Source organism: Ammospiza caudacuta, chromosome 10 (assembly GCF_027887145.1).
Source record: "Ammospiza caudacuta isolate bAmmCau1 chromosome 10, bAmmCau1.pri, whole genome shotgun sequence".
Classification (NCBI taxonomy): domain Eukaryota; kingdom Metazoa; phylum Chordata; class Aves; order Passeriformes; family Passerellidae; genus Ammospiza; species Ammospiza caudacuta.
Window position 1 is genome coordinate 5,339,030 of NC_080602.1, and position 16,618 is coordinate 5,355,647.

Genomic DNA, 16,618 nt, shown 5'->3' on the forward strand with positions numbered 1-16,618 from the left:
GCATGGAGCCTTTCCCAATGTTTTGGGGACGGATGAGAGGTGACCCTTGTGAAACCACTGCCAGACAGACTTGTCCTGGCAATATTCCTATTGGAAGAATCCCTGGATATAAGGACCTTTGGAGGTGAAATCCCAATTCTGGCCATGGGTGCCTAGAGCAGGAGGACAGTTCTTTTCCATTGGGAAGGAAAGCACAGAGCCTCAGTGTTTCAGCAGCAGATGAGAAGTGACACTCAACATGCAAAGGTCAGTTGGACCAGTCAGGCAGTCTATGGGAGGCCAAAGCAGCCAGACTTGTTTTGTGTTCCCTTGGTTTTGTGGGGCTCCATATTGTCACAATGGTTCCTTGGATCCATGGGGCCCCGCAGTGTCAGAATGGTGACTTGATTCCATGGGTTCCAGCAGTGTCACAATGGCCCCTTGATTACAAGAAGACCTGCAGTGTCACAAAGGCCTCTTGGTTTCACGAGGCCCCACAATATCACAATGGTCCTCCCAGGATCACAATGGTCTCACTGATTCCATGAGGCCTCACAGCGTCACAATGGTCTCTGCGTTTCCATGAGTCCCCTGAGTGTCACAATGGTCTCTGTGTTTCCATGGTGCCCCTCAGTGTCACCATGGCCCCTTGGTTCCATAACACCCCAAAGTGTCCGAATGGTCTCCATGGTTCCATGCAGACCCACGCTGTCACAATGGCCCCTTGTTTTGATGAGGCCTCTCAGTGTCACAATGATCCCTACATTCCATGGAGCCACACAGCGTCAGTACAGTCCCCATGGATCCATGAGGCCCAGCAACGTCACAGTGCTCTCCATGATTCCATGAGGCCCCACAGTGTCACAATGGTCCCTTGTTGTCACAGGGTCCCACAGTGTCACAATGGTCTCTTGGTCTCACAGGGCCCCACAGTGTCACAATGCTCCCTTGGTTCCATGGGCCTGTGCTGCTGCATTCCCCCCTCCCCTTCTCAGGCCGCCCTGCCAGCTGAGAAATGCTCCTTGGGCCTCAGCCTTGGCCAACAGCCCCAGGCTCAGCTCCTCTGCAGCTCATCACAAACACTGTCTGCTCCAGGCACTGCTACTGCCCAACCAGCTCCTGGTTCCTATAGGAGCAGTCCTGGGACCTGTTTGTGTTCCCTGAGCGGCACAACATCCCTGTTCTCACACTGCCAAAGAAAGCTGCTGATGCCAAGTGCGGCCAGGATGAACCATTGCTGGGACTGAAGCCCCTCTCTTGGGGCCCTGCAAACAGCGCTCCAAAAGGAGCCCTTGGAGCTCTCCTGGGCCAGCCACTCCCTCTGAGTGGGGCCTCTCCCAGCCGGGAACTCTCCCGTTTGCTGCACTCGGGGATCCTGAACAACGACGGAGCCTGGGCCGATCCCCCCACTCCTCCAGGCTCAACCCTTCACCCGCTGGGGAGATGCCAAAGGACCCACAGTGAGCATTTCCTGCCCTCAGGGGAATTTCTTACAGGTGCCTTGCACTGACTCTTTGTGTCTGTGTGCACACAGGAGTGCCTGTGCTGGAGAAATGTGGCAGAAATGCTGCACTCTGAGGGGCTTGAGTGCCTTGGATAGCTGAGTCAGTCAGGCCTGTAGGGAAGGTTAAATCACAAGGCCTAAGTGAAGTTAAATGCTGCTGAGAGGTTTTCTTTTGCTAAGCAGTTACCTTTAGTATAAGTTTTATGTTAAGTTCAATATTGTTAAGTGTTATTCCTCTGTTAAATTGCGAAGTCATAGGTTTAAGTTAGGTTACATGCTGTTATACTCTGCTCTTTTGCTAAACTGTGAGGTTGAAAGTATCAGTTAAGGTTAATGTATAAGTAAAGTCCTGTTAAGTTTGAGCTCTGTTAAGCTTTCAGGCCATGTTCCTTTTATCCTTGCCCTTGCTGTCCTTGTGTCACTCACACATGCACACACAGGGACAGTTCCAGGTTAATTTCTGGTTTTATTGCCTGGATTCTGTTTGGTTTTGTAGTTGCTTTGTTTCCTTGGTGTGCCTGAAGTGTCCAGTCAGGAGCAGAGTGACTCTTGCCAAGGAACTTTGTGCTGCTGTCCCTTAATATTAAATCTGGTTTTGGCTGATCCCTTGCCGGGGGTTTTTCAGCGCTCTCAAGGCCTCGTTTGTAACAGGGTGAAGGAGCCCTGGCCCAGGCTCTGGCCCTGGGGGACACGGGGACGCTGCCGGGGGGTCCCTGTCCCCCTGTCCCACCCCCAGGGCCCCGTCCCCCCGTCCCCGTGTCAGGCTCTGGGGTCGATCTTGTGGAACATCCTCTGGGGGAGGCTGCGGGGCCGGGGGACCCGGGGGGACAGGGGACCCCGCTGTGCACGAGCAGGGTTGGACTGCTCTGGGGGGAACTGTGAGGGGGGCCGGGGCAGAGTGACCTCCCCAGTGCCCTCACACAGCCCCTGTGATGTCACATTGCCCCTGTGATGTCATGCTGCCCCCATGATGTCACACAGCCCCTGTGATGTCACACAGCCCCTGTGATGTCACACAGCCCCTGTGATGTCACACTGACCCTGTGATGTTACAGAGCCAACTCTGTGTCATCCTGTGATTTCATACAGCAGTGCTGTGACATCGCAGAAGACTGATGTCACAAAGTCACCCTGTGATGTCACAATCTGGTCTGTGATGTCACAGCCTCCTCTATGATGTTACACAGCCACCAGGTGAGGTCACAACCTACTCTCTGATGCCTCAGAGCCACCCTCTATGAGAGCAGACACTGCTCTATAGCCTCACACCCTGCTCTGTGATGTCACAGCAAGCTCTGTGATGTCAAAGCCAGCTTTGTGATGTCACACAACCCTCAAGAACCCTTAAGAACTCAGTTCTATTGAAACACTGAAGTTTCTTGTACTTTGAAGAGATCCCTGTCAGGGACACCACAGGGAAAGTGTCCCCAGGCCCCAGGCAGAGCAGAGAACTGGAGGCAGTGATGACAGGTGGGGACAAAGAGAAGCCAAGTCTTGGTGCCCTGGGGCACAGCAGGGTCTGTGCCACCAAGGGCTGTGAGGAGACACCTTGTCCTGAGGCACGGGGGCCTCCTGGCACAGCCCCAGCCAGGCTGGGCACTGTCAGCCCCTTGTCCTGCCCTCAGCATCCTCCCCTAGCCCACATCCCATGGCCTCAAGGATCTGCTGGAAGGAGTCCCTGCGGAGCCTTGCTCAGGAATGGTCCTGGGGGCTCCTTCATGCTTCCAGGGACTGCAGGTTTTTCAAAGGACTTTGGGTTTTGCTTTTGCCTTGGAGTCTCTGAGAGCTTTGTGCAATCATGGCTTCTAATTATGTGTTGCAATTAGTCCTTAGAGAGGCTTTGTCAGTAACACCACTCAGTGGGGCTCATAAATGCTTCAAGGTACTTCAGTTCTTTTAAGGTATTTGGTGTTTCCCTTGGGATAGACTCTGGGAGATATTTGTCCAATCATGGCCCCAATTATCTGCGTTAATTAGTCCCTGGAGAGCTTTGTACTGACACGAAATGGGGCTCATTAATGCTTTGAGACACTCAAGGTGTTGAAGGTACTTTAGATTTTCTTTTCCACACTGTCTGAGAGGTTTTTGTGCCATCCTGGCCACAAATTCTCTCCTCCAAGGAGTCCATGAGGAGCCTGTGTTGGAGAGGGACCTCAGAGGGAGCCATGAATGCCTGGAGACACTTGGGGTGTTTCCTCTGCCTTTGACTCCTGGCAAGGTTTGTGCAATCTCCTCCCAGGCCCTGAGGTTCAAGGGCTCACTCCAAATGCACAGTGAGGCTCATGAGGATCAAGCAAGTCCTGACAAACCCTGGCTCTGCCTTGATTTCCCTCTGCTCCAGTGTAGTTCATTAGGAGGTTTTCCTTTGACAGTTATGGAGAAATAGTTCAAAGAGCTTCCAGGAAATATGTAGTCCTATTTTAAAGGGTGTCTTTTTATTGCTGTTCTTATTACACAAGAGGTGATTGCAGCATTCAGTGACTGATATTGATCCAGGGACTCTCCTAAGGAGCCCTGGCCTGCTCAGAGAAGTGGTGCCTTGAGCTCTGAGCCAGTGTGGACAACCTTGCTTCATATTCCCCAAGCCCATGGTCTCTCTCCTCACTCACCTGGAACCTGCTTTGCTTGGAGAAGTGGCTGCACACAGCCAAAGAGGGATTTTCCTTCATTTGTTTTTGAAGCAATCTAAAACTCCTGAGTTTCCCCATTGCAAACAGACATCCTCCTCAACTGTGTGCCAAGCCCAAGCTGCCACCAGAAGCACTCCAGACCTGCCCTGGGCCAGCTGTGAGGGTGCATCATCATCCCAACATGCAGTGGTGCCATTGCAAGGGACTGTTGCCATGGACACTGCAAGGACCCCACTGCTGGGTTTGGGTGCCATGGCAACCCCCATCAGTTCAGGTTTCCTTGGAAACCAGCCCAAGGAGCCATTTCTGCAGCCAGGTTCCATGGCCACTTGCCTGCAGAGCTGTTGCTGCCCTTGGCTGCCATGGCAACCCTGGGACAAAGCGGTGCCAGGGCTGTTCCAGGTACAATTGCAGTGACACTCGTTGGTGCCACCAGGTGCCATGGCAACGGCCACGGGGACCCGTTCCTTGGTTTGGTGCAATGGCAACCAATGCCCGGACCCGTTGTGATGGTTGGTGGCCATGGAAAGCTGCCCTGGGCCCTTGCTCAGGGCTGGTGTCAGTGCCCAGAGCCAGAGGGGATCCCTTGCTGGGGGCTGTGCCATGGCCACCTGCCCTGTGCCGCGCTGGCCGCTCTGGCACCAGGAACCAGCAGCCACCGGCACTGCCAGGGCCAAAGGCCAGGTCAGCCAGACAGAAAGGGGCAGGGCTGGGCACTGTTTCCATGGCAACCGGCACTGGGGGGACACCTGGGTCACCTGGCCTGGCAGTTGCCATGGAAACCCCCGGCAGGGACTGAGGGCACAGCCCCTGGCACTGAGACACTGCTGGGCCGGGTGCTGAGCACAGCGCTGAGCACGCAGAGATGGTTTTGTTCTTGCTGAGCTGCAGCACAGCCAAGGCCTGTCCTGCCCCTCGTCCAGCCACGCAGGGGAGGGGCTGGGGCTGCGGGGGAGCTGGGCAGGGGACACAGCCAGGACAGGGGACCCAAACTGACCCCCGGCATACCCCAGACCAGAGCACATCATGCTCAGGGTATGAAGGGGGGAACAGGGAGGAAGGGGGGAATTTTGGAGGGAGGGCTTTTGCCTTCCCAGGTAACACTTAGGCAAAAGGGGGCCCTGTTTCACCAGTGGGCAGGGTCACTACCAAAGACACAGACACCAAGTTAAGGAATTGTGTCATTTATATCATGCACAGCTGCAGAGATTTACAAAAGGATAAGCTCAGCAAAGCACATCATCATTAGCAAAGAATTACAAAAGAAGCTCAACAATCCATCATAACCCATCATTACATTTTGATGACCAATCCCTTGGTGAAACACCAGAGGTATTTGTGGCAGACAAAGATTCTGGCTGACTATCAAGGTACACCTTACAGACATCAGTAGTACTTTAGTGACACCGTTCTTCATTATTTTTTCTCAATCTCATTCGAGTTAGGAACAAGAATTCTGTTGTCCATGGAGCTGGCACCTTTTTAATTCCAGAATAATGCCCCCAGGTCCTTTGCTGTTCAGCTTTCCCATGCTGTCTGTGGCTAACAAGGCTTGGGGGGCCCTTTCCCCTCTGGCTGGAAGGGGCTGGGTCCCAGTCCCTGAGGGGCACCCAGGCTCCTGGATGGAATTGCTGTGCAAGTCCCTCAGTGTCACAGCAGCCTTCACACGGAGCCCCGTGGATCAGAGCATTTTCCACAGGGGCCCTTAGAGCAAACAGGGTCTGGCAGGATGTGTTAAACAATATAAAAAATATATACATATTTTTTACACATATGTGTATACACATATATACCCACATATATATGTGAATATATTAATATATATATATATATGTCTTTATATACTATAAATATGTATATAGATATTTATTATATCAATATTTCACTTGTACAAATGCATATTAGCTCAAGATTAAAACCTTCTGTTGCTCCATGTGGGAGCATTCCAATAATCATTGTTCCTTCTGAAAGTGCTGTTTCCTATGTACTCTCAACAAATTCATCTTTGTCTGCCCAAACCCACAAGGTGTTTTCCTTTTCCATTTGCAATTTTTGGATGCACTTGAAGCCATCCAGGGGTGCAGCTTCTTTTACCCGACTGCCCCACTGCTCACAAGGGGCTCCGACCTCAGCCCACTCCAGAGCCAGGGAACTCCAGGGAAGGGCTTCCCAGCTGGCAATTTCTGATGGGACTGATTCCTCACATTTACATTGAACAAATGACATTTTGTTGGCATCTGGCCAGACTGTGCCAGTTTTGTTTTACCAGTGGGCAGGGTCAGCACCAGAGATACAGACTCCAGCTGAAGGAATCAGTGTCATTTCCTGCAGCTCAGAGCAGCAAAGAATCACAAAAGGAGCAGCTCAGCAATGCACCCAACCATCCCCACCAAAGATTGCCTGCAGTGATTAACAAAGATCCAGCAGCATTTACCCTCAGCCTTTACCATCCCCCAGACCCACACAGCAGCTGGGGAAGCTGTCACAGCCAAGGGCTGCAGAGCCACTCCTGGGCACTGGGAATTCCTGCAGGTGCCTCCAGCCCCAGGTGAGGCTCCAACCCCGCTGGGAGAGGGCCCAGCTCTGACAGTGCTGAATGAACAAACTGACAGCACTGCTAGTGTGGCAACATCTGCTTTCATCCTCCTCTTGGGTCCCTCCCAAAGCCTGGCCAGGGCTCAAGGAGGAACCAAGGGAGCTGACTTTGACCATACAGCCCCAAACAAGGCCAGATGTCAGATTTCATGGCCTTGTCTGGCTTCTAAATACACAAAGGTCAATACATGTTTCACTAAGGAGTGGCTACATCTATCACAGTGTTAATGACCATGCATATTTCATCAGGGAGCAGATACAAAGATAACCTTTGCTTGGAAGGTTCATCCAGAGGCCACCTTTGGCTCAGGGCCTGCTGTCCAGGCCTCACTCAGGGCTGGTGTCCAGGCCTTGGCACTTCAGGGACGTGGTTTAGTGCTGGGCTTGGCACTGCTGGGTGACCGGCTGTACTGGGTGAGCTCAGAGGGCTTTTCCAACAGAAAGGATTCTGTGATTCCATGATTATATCCGCTGCATTCAGCTGGGGCTATTTTAGCAGCATTCCTTTGCTCCAAAAGTTCCCTTTTGCCCAGCTCCTGTGGCCTGAGGCTTCAGCTCCTTCAGCTCCTGGTGCTGAGCTGCTCATGCTGAACAAGACGGCTCGGAGAGAAGAACACAGTCCATGCAATTCCTTCTGGGACACGGAGAGGGGAGGCTGTGCAAACAGGAGCTTGTTTGCTGTGGCCTCCTCCTCTGCCCTTCACACTTTTCAGCGCTTTGAACCAGCCAAGAGCTTTCTCCAAGAGTGCAATGGAGCAGCTGTTCCTGCTCCCAGGCCTGGCTCTCTCCAGTCTCTGCCCTTGCCTGGTTCTGTCCCTCTTGCTGTGCCCTCTGTTCCCCCAGGGCTCGCTGGCTGCTGCCCAGGACTGTGGCACTGGCACAGATCCAGTGCTCCAGAGCCTCCTTTCTGTGCCCTTGCAGCTGCCTGGGCACAGCAGCCTTTTCCATCTGGAAGCTCCCCATGGACAGGGAGTGCCCAGCTCCGTTCCTTGCACAGCCTCCAGGAGCCCAGGGCTGCCATCTCCAGTCCCTGCTGGCCCTGGGGGCTCCCAGGTGCCTCAGGCTGCTGTGACACCGCTGCACACGGGAGGGAAGAGGGGCAGGGGCTGTGCTCAAAGTCAGCTCCATGTGCTGCTGCTGCTGCTGCTGCTGTGGGGTCATTTGTGCAGCCCTGTCTGCCCAGAGTCAGGGATCAGATGCTGCCAGTCTCTTCCAGCCCTGGCTGCTCAGAGTTTGGGCCTTGGAGCCCCAGGTGGCCAAAGGCAGCTGCTGCTGGTCCCTCTGTGTGCCCGTGCTCAGCAGTGCTGCTCCATCAGTCTGTGCCCAGCAACGGGGAAAAGCCTCAGCCCTGCAGGGCCAGGAGCTGCTGGGCTCTGCCTGAGCAGCTCAGCCAGCAGGAAGGGAGCTGCTCCACATGGGAACCAAGAGCAAAGGACATTCCTTTTATAGGACATGTTTTCTATTGAAAGGAAAAAAAAAGGAAAAAGTAATCAAAAACTATATAAAATGTGAAAGTGTGAAAAAACCCCAAGTGTGCAGTGAAAAGTCATCTCTAACTTTGAATTAAGAGGCAACTTATCTTTTGAAAAGAAAAGTTATTTACTTTGTAAATGTGCTGATGGCATGGATCCATCTTACTGACCTCAGCAGTCTTTTTAAAAAGTTTTTGGGGATTGTTTCCAATATTGTTATTTTAAATTGTGGTCGAGGCAAGAGGAAGTTGCTTTGTGCCCTTCCAGCTCCAAGCAGGACTGGGAATGGAAACTCTTTCAAAGCCCAAATCCTTTACAAGACGACCTTCCTTCTCAGCCTGGGAATGAGCGGAACATTCCCATTGAAACTTTCAGGGATTTCTTAGAGTCACAAAGTCCCTCTGACAGCTTTTTGCTCTGGTGTGGAAGTGCAGAAGGGCAATTCTCCATCCACCAGCTCCAGACTGCACTGCCTCAGGAGCACGGCCCACTCGCCAGCTTTGGCCCACTCGTGGCACTGCCAGAGGAGGAAGAAAGTGCAATTGCACAATTCCAGCCAATAAAGAAGGAAGAATGGGACAGACAAAACACCCTGTGCAGATCCAGGTGTTCAGCTGCTACTGTGGAGAGTTTGGGTCCTTGCCAGTTGGATGTGTGTCCCCAGCTGCAATCTCTGGGCCTGCAGCAGAGTCTCACTCACCTGCCAAAGCAGAAAGCTCAGGCGCTGTGCTCGCAACGGGCTCGTCTGATGCAGAGCTGTCAGAGCAATGTGAGGGCAGAGCCAGCCCAGCTGGGCCCAGGGCTGAGCCCAGCTGAGCCCTGGCAGAGCCCAGAGCAGCCTCAGCAGCCGCAGAGCCCGGCTGCAAGGAGAGAAAGCAGAAACCGCCCGTCAGCTGAGGGCTCCTGTGCCCTTGTGCCAAGGCCTGCGGTGCCCAGGCCATGCTGGCAGTGCCCAGAGCTGCCCATCCCTGCTGCCTTTGGCAGCAGAGCAGGAGGGCAGCACATGTGCCCAGCCTGCAGCCAGCCACGGCACATCCAGCCCTCAGCAGCTGCCCAGAGCCAAAAAGCAGCTGGGCAGCTGACTGAAGAATTCATTGTATCTGCCCCAGCAAAGGGGGAACCTTTGGTGCCCAGCTGTGCCATGCCCAGATCCGGGAGCAACCCCCTGCCTATAGACTCACCTGCAAATTGGACCTGGAGCCTGGCTTTGAAGAAGGTGCCAGAATCCAAGTCCATCATCTTCAGCTGGCCAGGCCAAGGAAGAGATTGTCATCTTTGAGGTTGTCCTTGGTGTCTCCAGCACCAGCCCCATTTGGAACAGCTTCTCCAGGGGCTCCTTCTCCTTCCCTGGGGTCAGACCAGGCTGTCAGGGCTCTGCCCAGGGCCCCAGCCATCCATGAACCATACAAACAAAACCAGGGGGATGGTGGCCACCAGTGCTTGTCACACCGGGTCTCCAGCTCAGCTCCAGCCCAAGAGCTGCATGTTCCCTTCTGCTGACCCCTGCTCAGAGCTACAGGCAGGACAAAACCAGCCTGGTTTGCTTTGCCACTGATTGCCAAGAGATGTGTGGAGCTGGTACCTGCCAGGCCCCTGGATCCAACTGTGCACGTGGATCTCTTCAGTCTTCTAGGGCAGAGGAACACCCTTCACCCAAGGATGACAGAAAAGATCTTCTAAGGATGGCCTGTCCGAGGGTTGCATGGACAAACACCTCTTAATGACATCTTGGCACGCTGGGGAGAGAAACCAGAAATCACCAGTCAGTTGGAGAAGTTGCCCTCCTGTTCCCATGCCCAGGTCATGCTGGGTGTGCCCAGAGCTGGGCCTAAACTTCCCCGTGGATGCTCTGTTTGGAGGACAGCAGGAGAGCAGGACATGTGCAACCTCCTCAGCAGCTGCCAGAGTGGTTTGCCCATGAGCCCGCTGCTGTCTCCCAGCACTGGTATTCCCCCCGTGCCCAGAGATGAGGATCCACCTTGAGAGAGCCATCGTGGGAACAAGATTCGCCCCCGGATGATCTCCTGGCCCCTCCTGAATGGGTGCTTCCCCATGACCAGGTGGCACAGCAGGAGGCCCAGGGACCAGATCGTGGCTGCCTCGCCATGGTAGCGTTGGTGCTGGATCCACTCTGGTGGGCTGTAGGACAGGGTTCCTGTGGAACACAGACACAGCTCAGCAGGGGGCTGCTGCTGCTCCCAGAGCCCGGCCCCAGCATCCCTGGGCCTGTGGGGGCCGCCCCAGAGGCACACGGGGTGAGCGCTGCCCTCTCACCAGCACTTGGGACTTGTGCACAAACTTGGGGATGGAAAAGAAGCCACTGGTCTTGGAAGAGGGCAGAAGAAACACAAGGAAGGCCCAACCATGACACACAAAGGAAAAACCCACCCAGTAGTGGAGAAAACCCACTCTCCCTCCCACCCAGAACAACTCGGCCTTAGCATCAATCCCATCCCAGTGCTGCACCCAGGCTGGGCCACGAGATGCCCAGGAGCACACCCTGCGAGGGCTCACCTGCAAACTGCGTGTAGGCTGTGTCTTGGAGGAAGGCGCCACAGCCAAAGTCGATCAGTTTCAGCTGCCCGCTGGCCAGGTCGAGCAGGACATTCTCGGGCTTGATGTCCCGGTGCAGGACCCCGCAGCTGGTGCAGTGCCGCACGGCCTCCAGCACCTGGCGGAACAGCTCCCGCGCCTCCTCCTCCGGCAGGAACCCCCGCTCCGCCAGGAAACCCGAGAGCTCCTGGCACCGCTCCGGACGCTCCAGCACCAGCAGGAAGCTGTCGGGGAGCTCAAGCCACTCCAGGAGCTGAATGACACCGCCACAGCGACCGGACACCTTGGCCAGCAGCACGATCTCCAGGGGTGCGCTGGTGCCGTCGGGCTGCGGGAGGAGCACGACGCCGTCAGTGGGGCCGAGGCCGTGCCGGGGCTCTGGGAGCCCTCAGCCAGCCCGGGATGCTCTGCATGCCCCGCTCAACCCACGCCCGCTCTCCCCGCAGGGCTCACGGCGGCTCCCACCGCGCCGGGCCCCGGCTCCTCCTCGCCCGGCACGGCCCGGCTGCTGCCGCTGGCTCCGCTCACTCACCAGCTCGCCCCAGTGCCGGATGCGATCCCTCGGCACGCGTTTGATGGCCACCTGCGAGCGAGGGAGAGCAGCGGGCTGAGCTCGCCGCCCGTCATGCCCAGACGCATCCTCCTCCTCCTCCTCCCTCCCCTCTGCCTGCGTCCGCCGCCGGCCCAGCCGCTCACCGGGGCGCCGTCCGAGAGCCGCGTGGCCGCAAAGACGCTGCCGAAGCCGCCGCGCCCCAGCAGCGATCCCAGCCGGTACCGCTCCTGCAGGGCCTCCTGCGCCGTCCCTGCGGGCGGGACGCGGCTTTCAGAGCTCGGCCCGGGTCCAGCAACGGCCCCCGAGCGCCCCTCACCCGCCCCGGGCCCGGCATCCCCACCCGCCCCAGGCCCTGGTGGCTTGGGGCCGGCGGCCGCGCTGCCGAGCGGCGGAGCTCGGGCCGGGGAAGCCGCAGCGGAGGCGGAGGGAGCGGCCGCGCCGCGTGTGTGCTCCGCGGGCCCCGGGAGAAGCCGGGGCCGGGACCGGGGTCGGGACCGGACCCTGCGTTGGGTCCGGGTCCGGGCTCGGGCCAGGCGGAGCCGAAGGGCGGCGATGCCGCCCCCGCACCAGGCACTGATGCCCGCCCAGCAGCGCCACCGCCAGTACGGCCAGAGCCGGGCGGAGGCGAGACCGCGGCGGGACGGCCGGGGCCGGGCACGGGGCAGCCCCGCCCGGGGCCGGGGGCGGGCCGGGGGCATGGCCCTGCCCTGCAGGGGAGAGGGAGGCGGGGAGAGGAGAGGGACGCTGGGAAACGGACACTGAGAGAAGGGTGCCCGACAGCGGGAAAGGGAGAGAAAGAGAAATAAAGAGACAAAGAGAAAGTAAAGGAGAAAGACTGTTCAGAAGTATCTGTTTTGGTGCTCTCGCCGCTGCTGCTGCCGCTGCTGCTGCCGCCGCTGCCGCCGCTGCCGCCGCTGCAACTGAAGCACCGGGGCCGTTCGTCCCCGTGTCCGTTCCCCGCTCGCCCCACGAGCCCCACGTTCGAGCCCCGCGCGCCCCGGGGACAGCCCCTCCGTCTGCCCAAACACGGGAACTTTGCAGCCTTGAGCCCAAATGCAGAGCCCTGACTCCTGCACGCTGGCACAGTGATCCCCTCGCTCGCTGCTGGGCATTGTCCTTGCTGAGGATCAAACACTGTCGGGACACTTCCCTTGGGGTAGGATTCCTACCTGAGCCCAGCACTGCACTTACATATCTAGTGTTGCTTTCCAGTAAAAACAGGGGAAGGAAAACTCTGTGTGGCTCATGGTATTTTAGAGTGTCTAAAAATCACTAAGTCACCAATCTTAGAGGTGAGGTGCATCTGGAATTACTGGGATGGAGAAGCAGTGCAACATGGAAAAGGGGAGCATAGAAATAAATAGAGGAAAACACCTTGGATTGTTTCTTTCATTTTCATTTCACTTCTGGAAAGCTGTTTCTGTTTTCCAGGAATCTTCTCCTGTCTGCTCTTCCCAAGAATCTCTCATGGAGAACAAGGTCAAGCTTCTGTCACAAGATTTGCCACCAGGAAATGATGCCACTGGTGAAATTTTCATTGTGACTGTTTGTGCTGGTTTGGGGCAAATTTTGGGAGGAAAGCTCCAAAATGGGTCTGTCTAGAAAGCAAGTTCGAGCAGCCCCTACTCCTAATAGTTCAGGAAAAGACTTCCCTTGAGAAAAGTGAAAAAACCCAAGTTTATTTCACAAGTGAAGTATTCACAAGCATGAAAAATGAATAATATTAAATCAAACTTCTCACAGTAGTGAAGAGATGGCAAATTCAGGAAGTCCTTTTTGTGGGTTGTAGTTGGCTGCCTTGGTCTCTTCTAAGTCCCTCTGGTGCTGGAATGCAGCGTCCCAGAGCTCGGGGGGCCACAGGTGTGAGCTGCTGCTGCCGGTGTTTGTCTGGGTTTTCAGTCCAGAGCAGGTGTAAACAGTTCCAAGAAAAAGGAAAGTCACAGTTCCTCCACAGAAAGAGGAACTTCTCTTCCTAAGCTAGCTAAAACCAAATTGCTAGCTAGACCTGGGCTGTGAAGGTATCAGGAAATTTCCAAATCTGGGCACTGGCGGTCCCAGCAAACACCAGAGCTGGATGGTGCTGGAGCCAGAACCTGCAGAGTTACAAATTTTGGCCTTCTGTGCCAGCTAATCCATGGACTTGGGCTGTGCCAGCACCAGGAAGTTTTCAGATCTGGGCGCTGGCGCTGCCAGCCAACACCAGATGTGGGTGGCGTCATTGCCAGCGACAGAAATCTGCCAGATTTGGGCTCTGCTGGCCCTGAGAAATTTCCAAATCTGCGTTCTGGTTACATGACACACAAGATGTGGGGGCGGTGCCAGAGCCAGTAAGAGGAAGCTGCCACAGGTTTTGGATTTCTGTGCCAGCAAATTGCTGCACTTGGGCTGTGCCAGAATAGGGAAATTTCCAGATCTGGGCACTGGCAGTGCCAGCAAACAGCCCATTTCAGGCTCCAGGCTCCAGGAAGGACTGGATCTGGATGCCTTCCTCTTTTCTTTCCTTCCTTCTTTCCTGGGATCCTGCGGCCAGCAAACTCCAGATTGGGCAGTGCTGGCAAGGGGAAATTGACAGGTTTTAGCTTTCTTTGCCAGCGAATTCTGGACATGGGTAGTGCCAGCACCGGGAAATTGCCAGATGTGGGCACTGGCAGTGCCAGCACACACCAGATCTGGGTGGGGAATGTGCCAGCACCAGGAAATTGTGAAATGTGAACTTTCAGTGCCAGCATATTGCTGGAATTATGCTGTGCAGGAACCTGAAAAATTCTGGATCTGGGCACTTGTGGTGTCAGCAAACACAAGATTGAGTTGCTGTAGGTACCAGGTATTTGCTTGGTTTTGGCTTTCTTTGCCAGAAAATTACAAGACTTGGGCTGTGTTGGCACTGGGAAATTCCCGCATCTGGGCACTGGTGGTGCCAGCAACCACCAGATCTTGGCATTGCCAATGACGGTAGCAGGGAATTGCCAGATTGTGGCTTTCTTTACCAGAAAATTGCTGGACTTGGCTCTGCCAGAACAGGGAAATATCCAGATCTGAGCACTGGCAGTGGCAGCAAACACCAGGTCTGGGTGCCTGTATTGGCATCAGGAGATTGCCGGATTTTGGCTTTCTGTGCCAGCAAATTGCTGGACTTGGGCTGTGCCAGGACAGGGAAATTTCCAGATCTGGGCACTTGCACAGCAAACACCAGACCTGGGTGGTGCTGGTGGCAGCACTGGGAAGCTGCTGGGTTCTGGCTTTCTTTGCCAGAAAATTGCTGCATTTAGGTTTTGCTGGCACTGAGAAATTCCCAGATGCTAATTTTCTGTGCCAGCAAACTGCTGGAATTGTGCTGTGCAGGCATCTGAAACATTCCCGATCTGGGTACTGGGGGTGTCAGCAAACCCAAGATCGGGTTGCTGTAGGTACCAGGTCTTTGCTTGGTTTTGACTTTCTTTGCCAGCAAATTGCTGGACTTGGGCTCTGTCAGAATAGAGAAATATCAAAATCTGGGAACTGGCAGTGCCAGCAAACACCACATTTCAGGAAGGATTGGATCTGGATCCGTTCCCTCCCTGCCTCCCTCCCTCAACAAGGCGCCAGAAGGGCTGGAGAGCAGCCAGGCAGAAAGGGACCTGGGGGCACTGATGGACAGCAGGCTGGACATGAGCCAGCAGTGTGCCCAGGTGGCCAAGGAGGCCAATGGCTCCTGGCCTGGATCAGGAATGGTGTGGCCAGCAGGAGCAGGGCTGGGATTCTTCCCCTGTGCTCAGCACTGCTTGGGCAGCACCTCGAGTGCTGTTTGCATTTCTGGACCCCCCAATTTTGGAAGGACATGGAGGGGCTGGAGCGTGTCCAGAGAAGGGCAACAAGGCGGGGGGGTGGGGGGGGGGATCTGGAGCACAAGAGCTGTGAGGAGCGGCTGAGGGAGCTGCTGGGGTTGTTTATCCTGGAGGAGAGGAGGCCCAGAGGAGACAAGGCAGTGTCAGGGCACAGGTTGGACTTGATGATCTCCATGGCCTGTTCCACCCTTGCTGATTCTGAGATTCTCTGAAACCACCCTTGGAGCAGTTGCAGGAGGAGCCCTGGGCCTCCTGTTCAGAAGCTCCAGCAGCCCAGGTCCCTCAGCTTCTCCTGCCAGCCCCAAAGCCCATCCTGTCAGTCCTGCAGAGCCTCTGCAGCTCCTCCTCACTGCCCAGAACAGGGAGCCCCAGAGCCAGACACAGCAGCCCAGATGTGCCCCCCTGGCCTGGGGTGCCGCTGGCAAGGGAGCAGCACCAGGCACTGCAGGAGCCTGCAGACAATTGATCTGAAGGCCAAAGCTCCTTAGCTCCTTCTGAAAGAGCAGGAACAGTTCCTCATTCCAGAGTGGTGGAATGCTGGGCACTGCAGCTCCGGGTGAGGACTGGACACAAGTTTGCTCCCACTGAGTGCTGTGATGGGTTCTGCAGGAGCTCTGGGCTCCTGTGCTTGCCAGGCACAATGAGGAGAGAAGGAGCCAAGTCCACTGATGTGGGAAATGGGTTTGTAGAAAGTTTTTAGAGCCTAATAGAAGGCCCACAAAATATGAATCTGTATATAAATCTTGAGACAAGGAATGCTAACTTAAAATTTTCCATGGAATAGGACAGATATTGTTGATAGAGTAATGGAGCTAGAAAAATATTTCTAAAGATGGCCTTGCAAATAAGACTTTGGAAAAACAGAGCTATGAAAGATGCATTGTAGTGGGACCCACAAGGGGTATTTTTAAATAATTGGCTTTAACGCATCTACAACATGGCATGGCAAAAGGCTGAAAGACCAAGAAACACTTATAATGTAAAATATTTAGGAAGTAGTTGGCTTCTGATTGTGATGGCGTGAATTATAACATCTGTATTGTCTCACCCTTCTCATGACACTGAAAATGGAATAAAAGTTTTTAAAACACCTCTCAGTTGCCCCATCTCTAGGTCAAGAAAAGAGTATTATCCAACACACTGACACACCTTTGCCTCAAGCATAGCCCAGCCTGGACCAAACACACTGAAAGGTTTCCCCTGTGGCCCATGTCTCGAAACATCAGGTCTGCTGTTTGACAACTCAGGTTGGTTTGGTGTCAAGGAGTTCCCTCAGAAATACTGGGTTTGTCTTCCTCTGTGCCTTCCCCTCAGCAGCCTTGGGGATGCTCCTGTGTGAAGCCATCTGTCTCACACAGTTTCAGACAACTTCAAACAGGATATTGTGCAAGAAGTCGTCTCCTCTAAAGTGTTCCTGCAATCCCTTTCCAGCAATGGGAAATTATTACTGATAGATGAAAGTGGAAAACCCCCAACAGTTTATTATCAAACAGAATCCCCCCATGACA

At 54.9% G+C, this 16,618-nt stretch overlaps 1 protein-coding gene across 1 annotated transcript; it reads right to left on the reverse strand.

Moving 5' to 3' along the window:
• Nucleotides 1-9,809: 9,809 nt before the first annotated feature.
• Nucleotides 9,810-13,505, reverse strand: LOC131562146 (serine/threonine-protein kinase pim-1-like). The gene is made up of 6 exons (XM_058811715.1): nt 13,444-13,505; nt 11,430-11,664; nt 11,266-11,316; nt 10,695-11,061; nt 10,159-10,335; nt 9,810-9,916 (listed from the first exon to the last, which is right to left on the reverse strand). Exons 1-6 carry the CDS (start codon nt 13,503-13,505, stop codon nt 9,810-9,812), a joined length of 999 nt encoding a protein of 332 aa, XP_058667698.1.
• Nucleotides 13,506-16,618: the final 3,113 nt, after the last annotated feature.

Bases quoted from the DNA above. Each gene is read 5' to 3' on its own strand.
- LOC131562146 (XM_058811715.1), bottom strand. From the start codon at position 13,505: ATGACGCCACCCACATCTGGTGTTGGCTGGCAGCGCCAGCGCCCAGAT. The intron at 11,665-13,443 runs GTGCTGGCACAG...GCCGCTCGGCAG, and splicing joins CCAGATCTGAAAACTTCCTG to CGCGGCCGCCGGCCCCAAGC. The intron at 11,317-11,429 runs GTGAGCGGCTGG...CCTCGCTCGCAG, and splicing joins GGCTCTCGGACGGCGCCCCG to GTGGCCATCAAACGCGTGCC.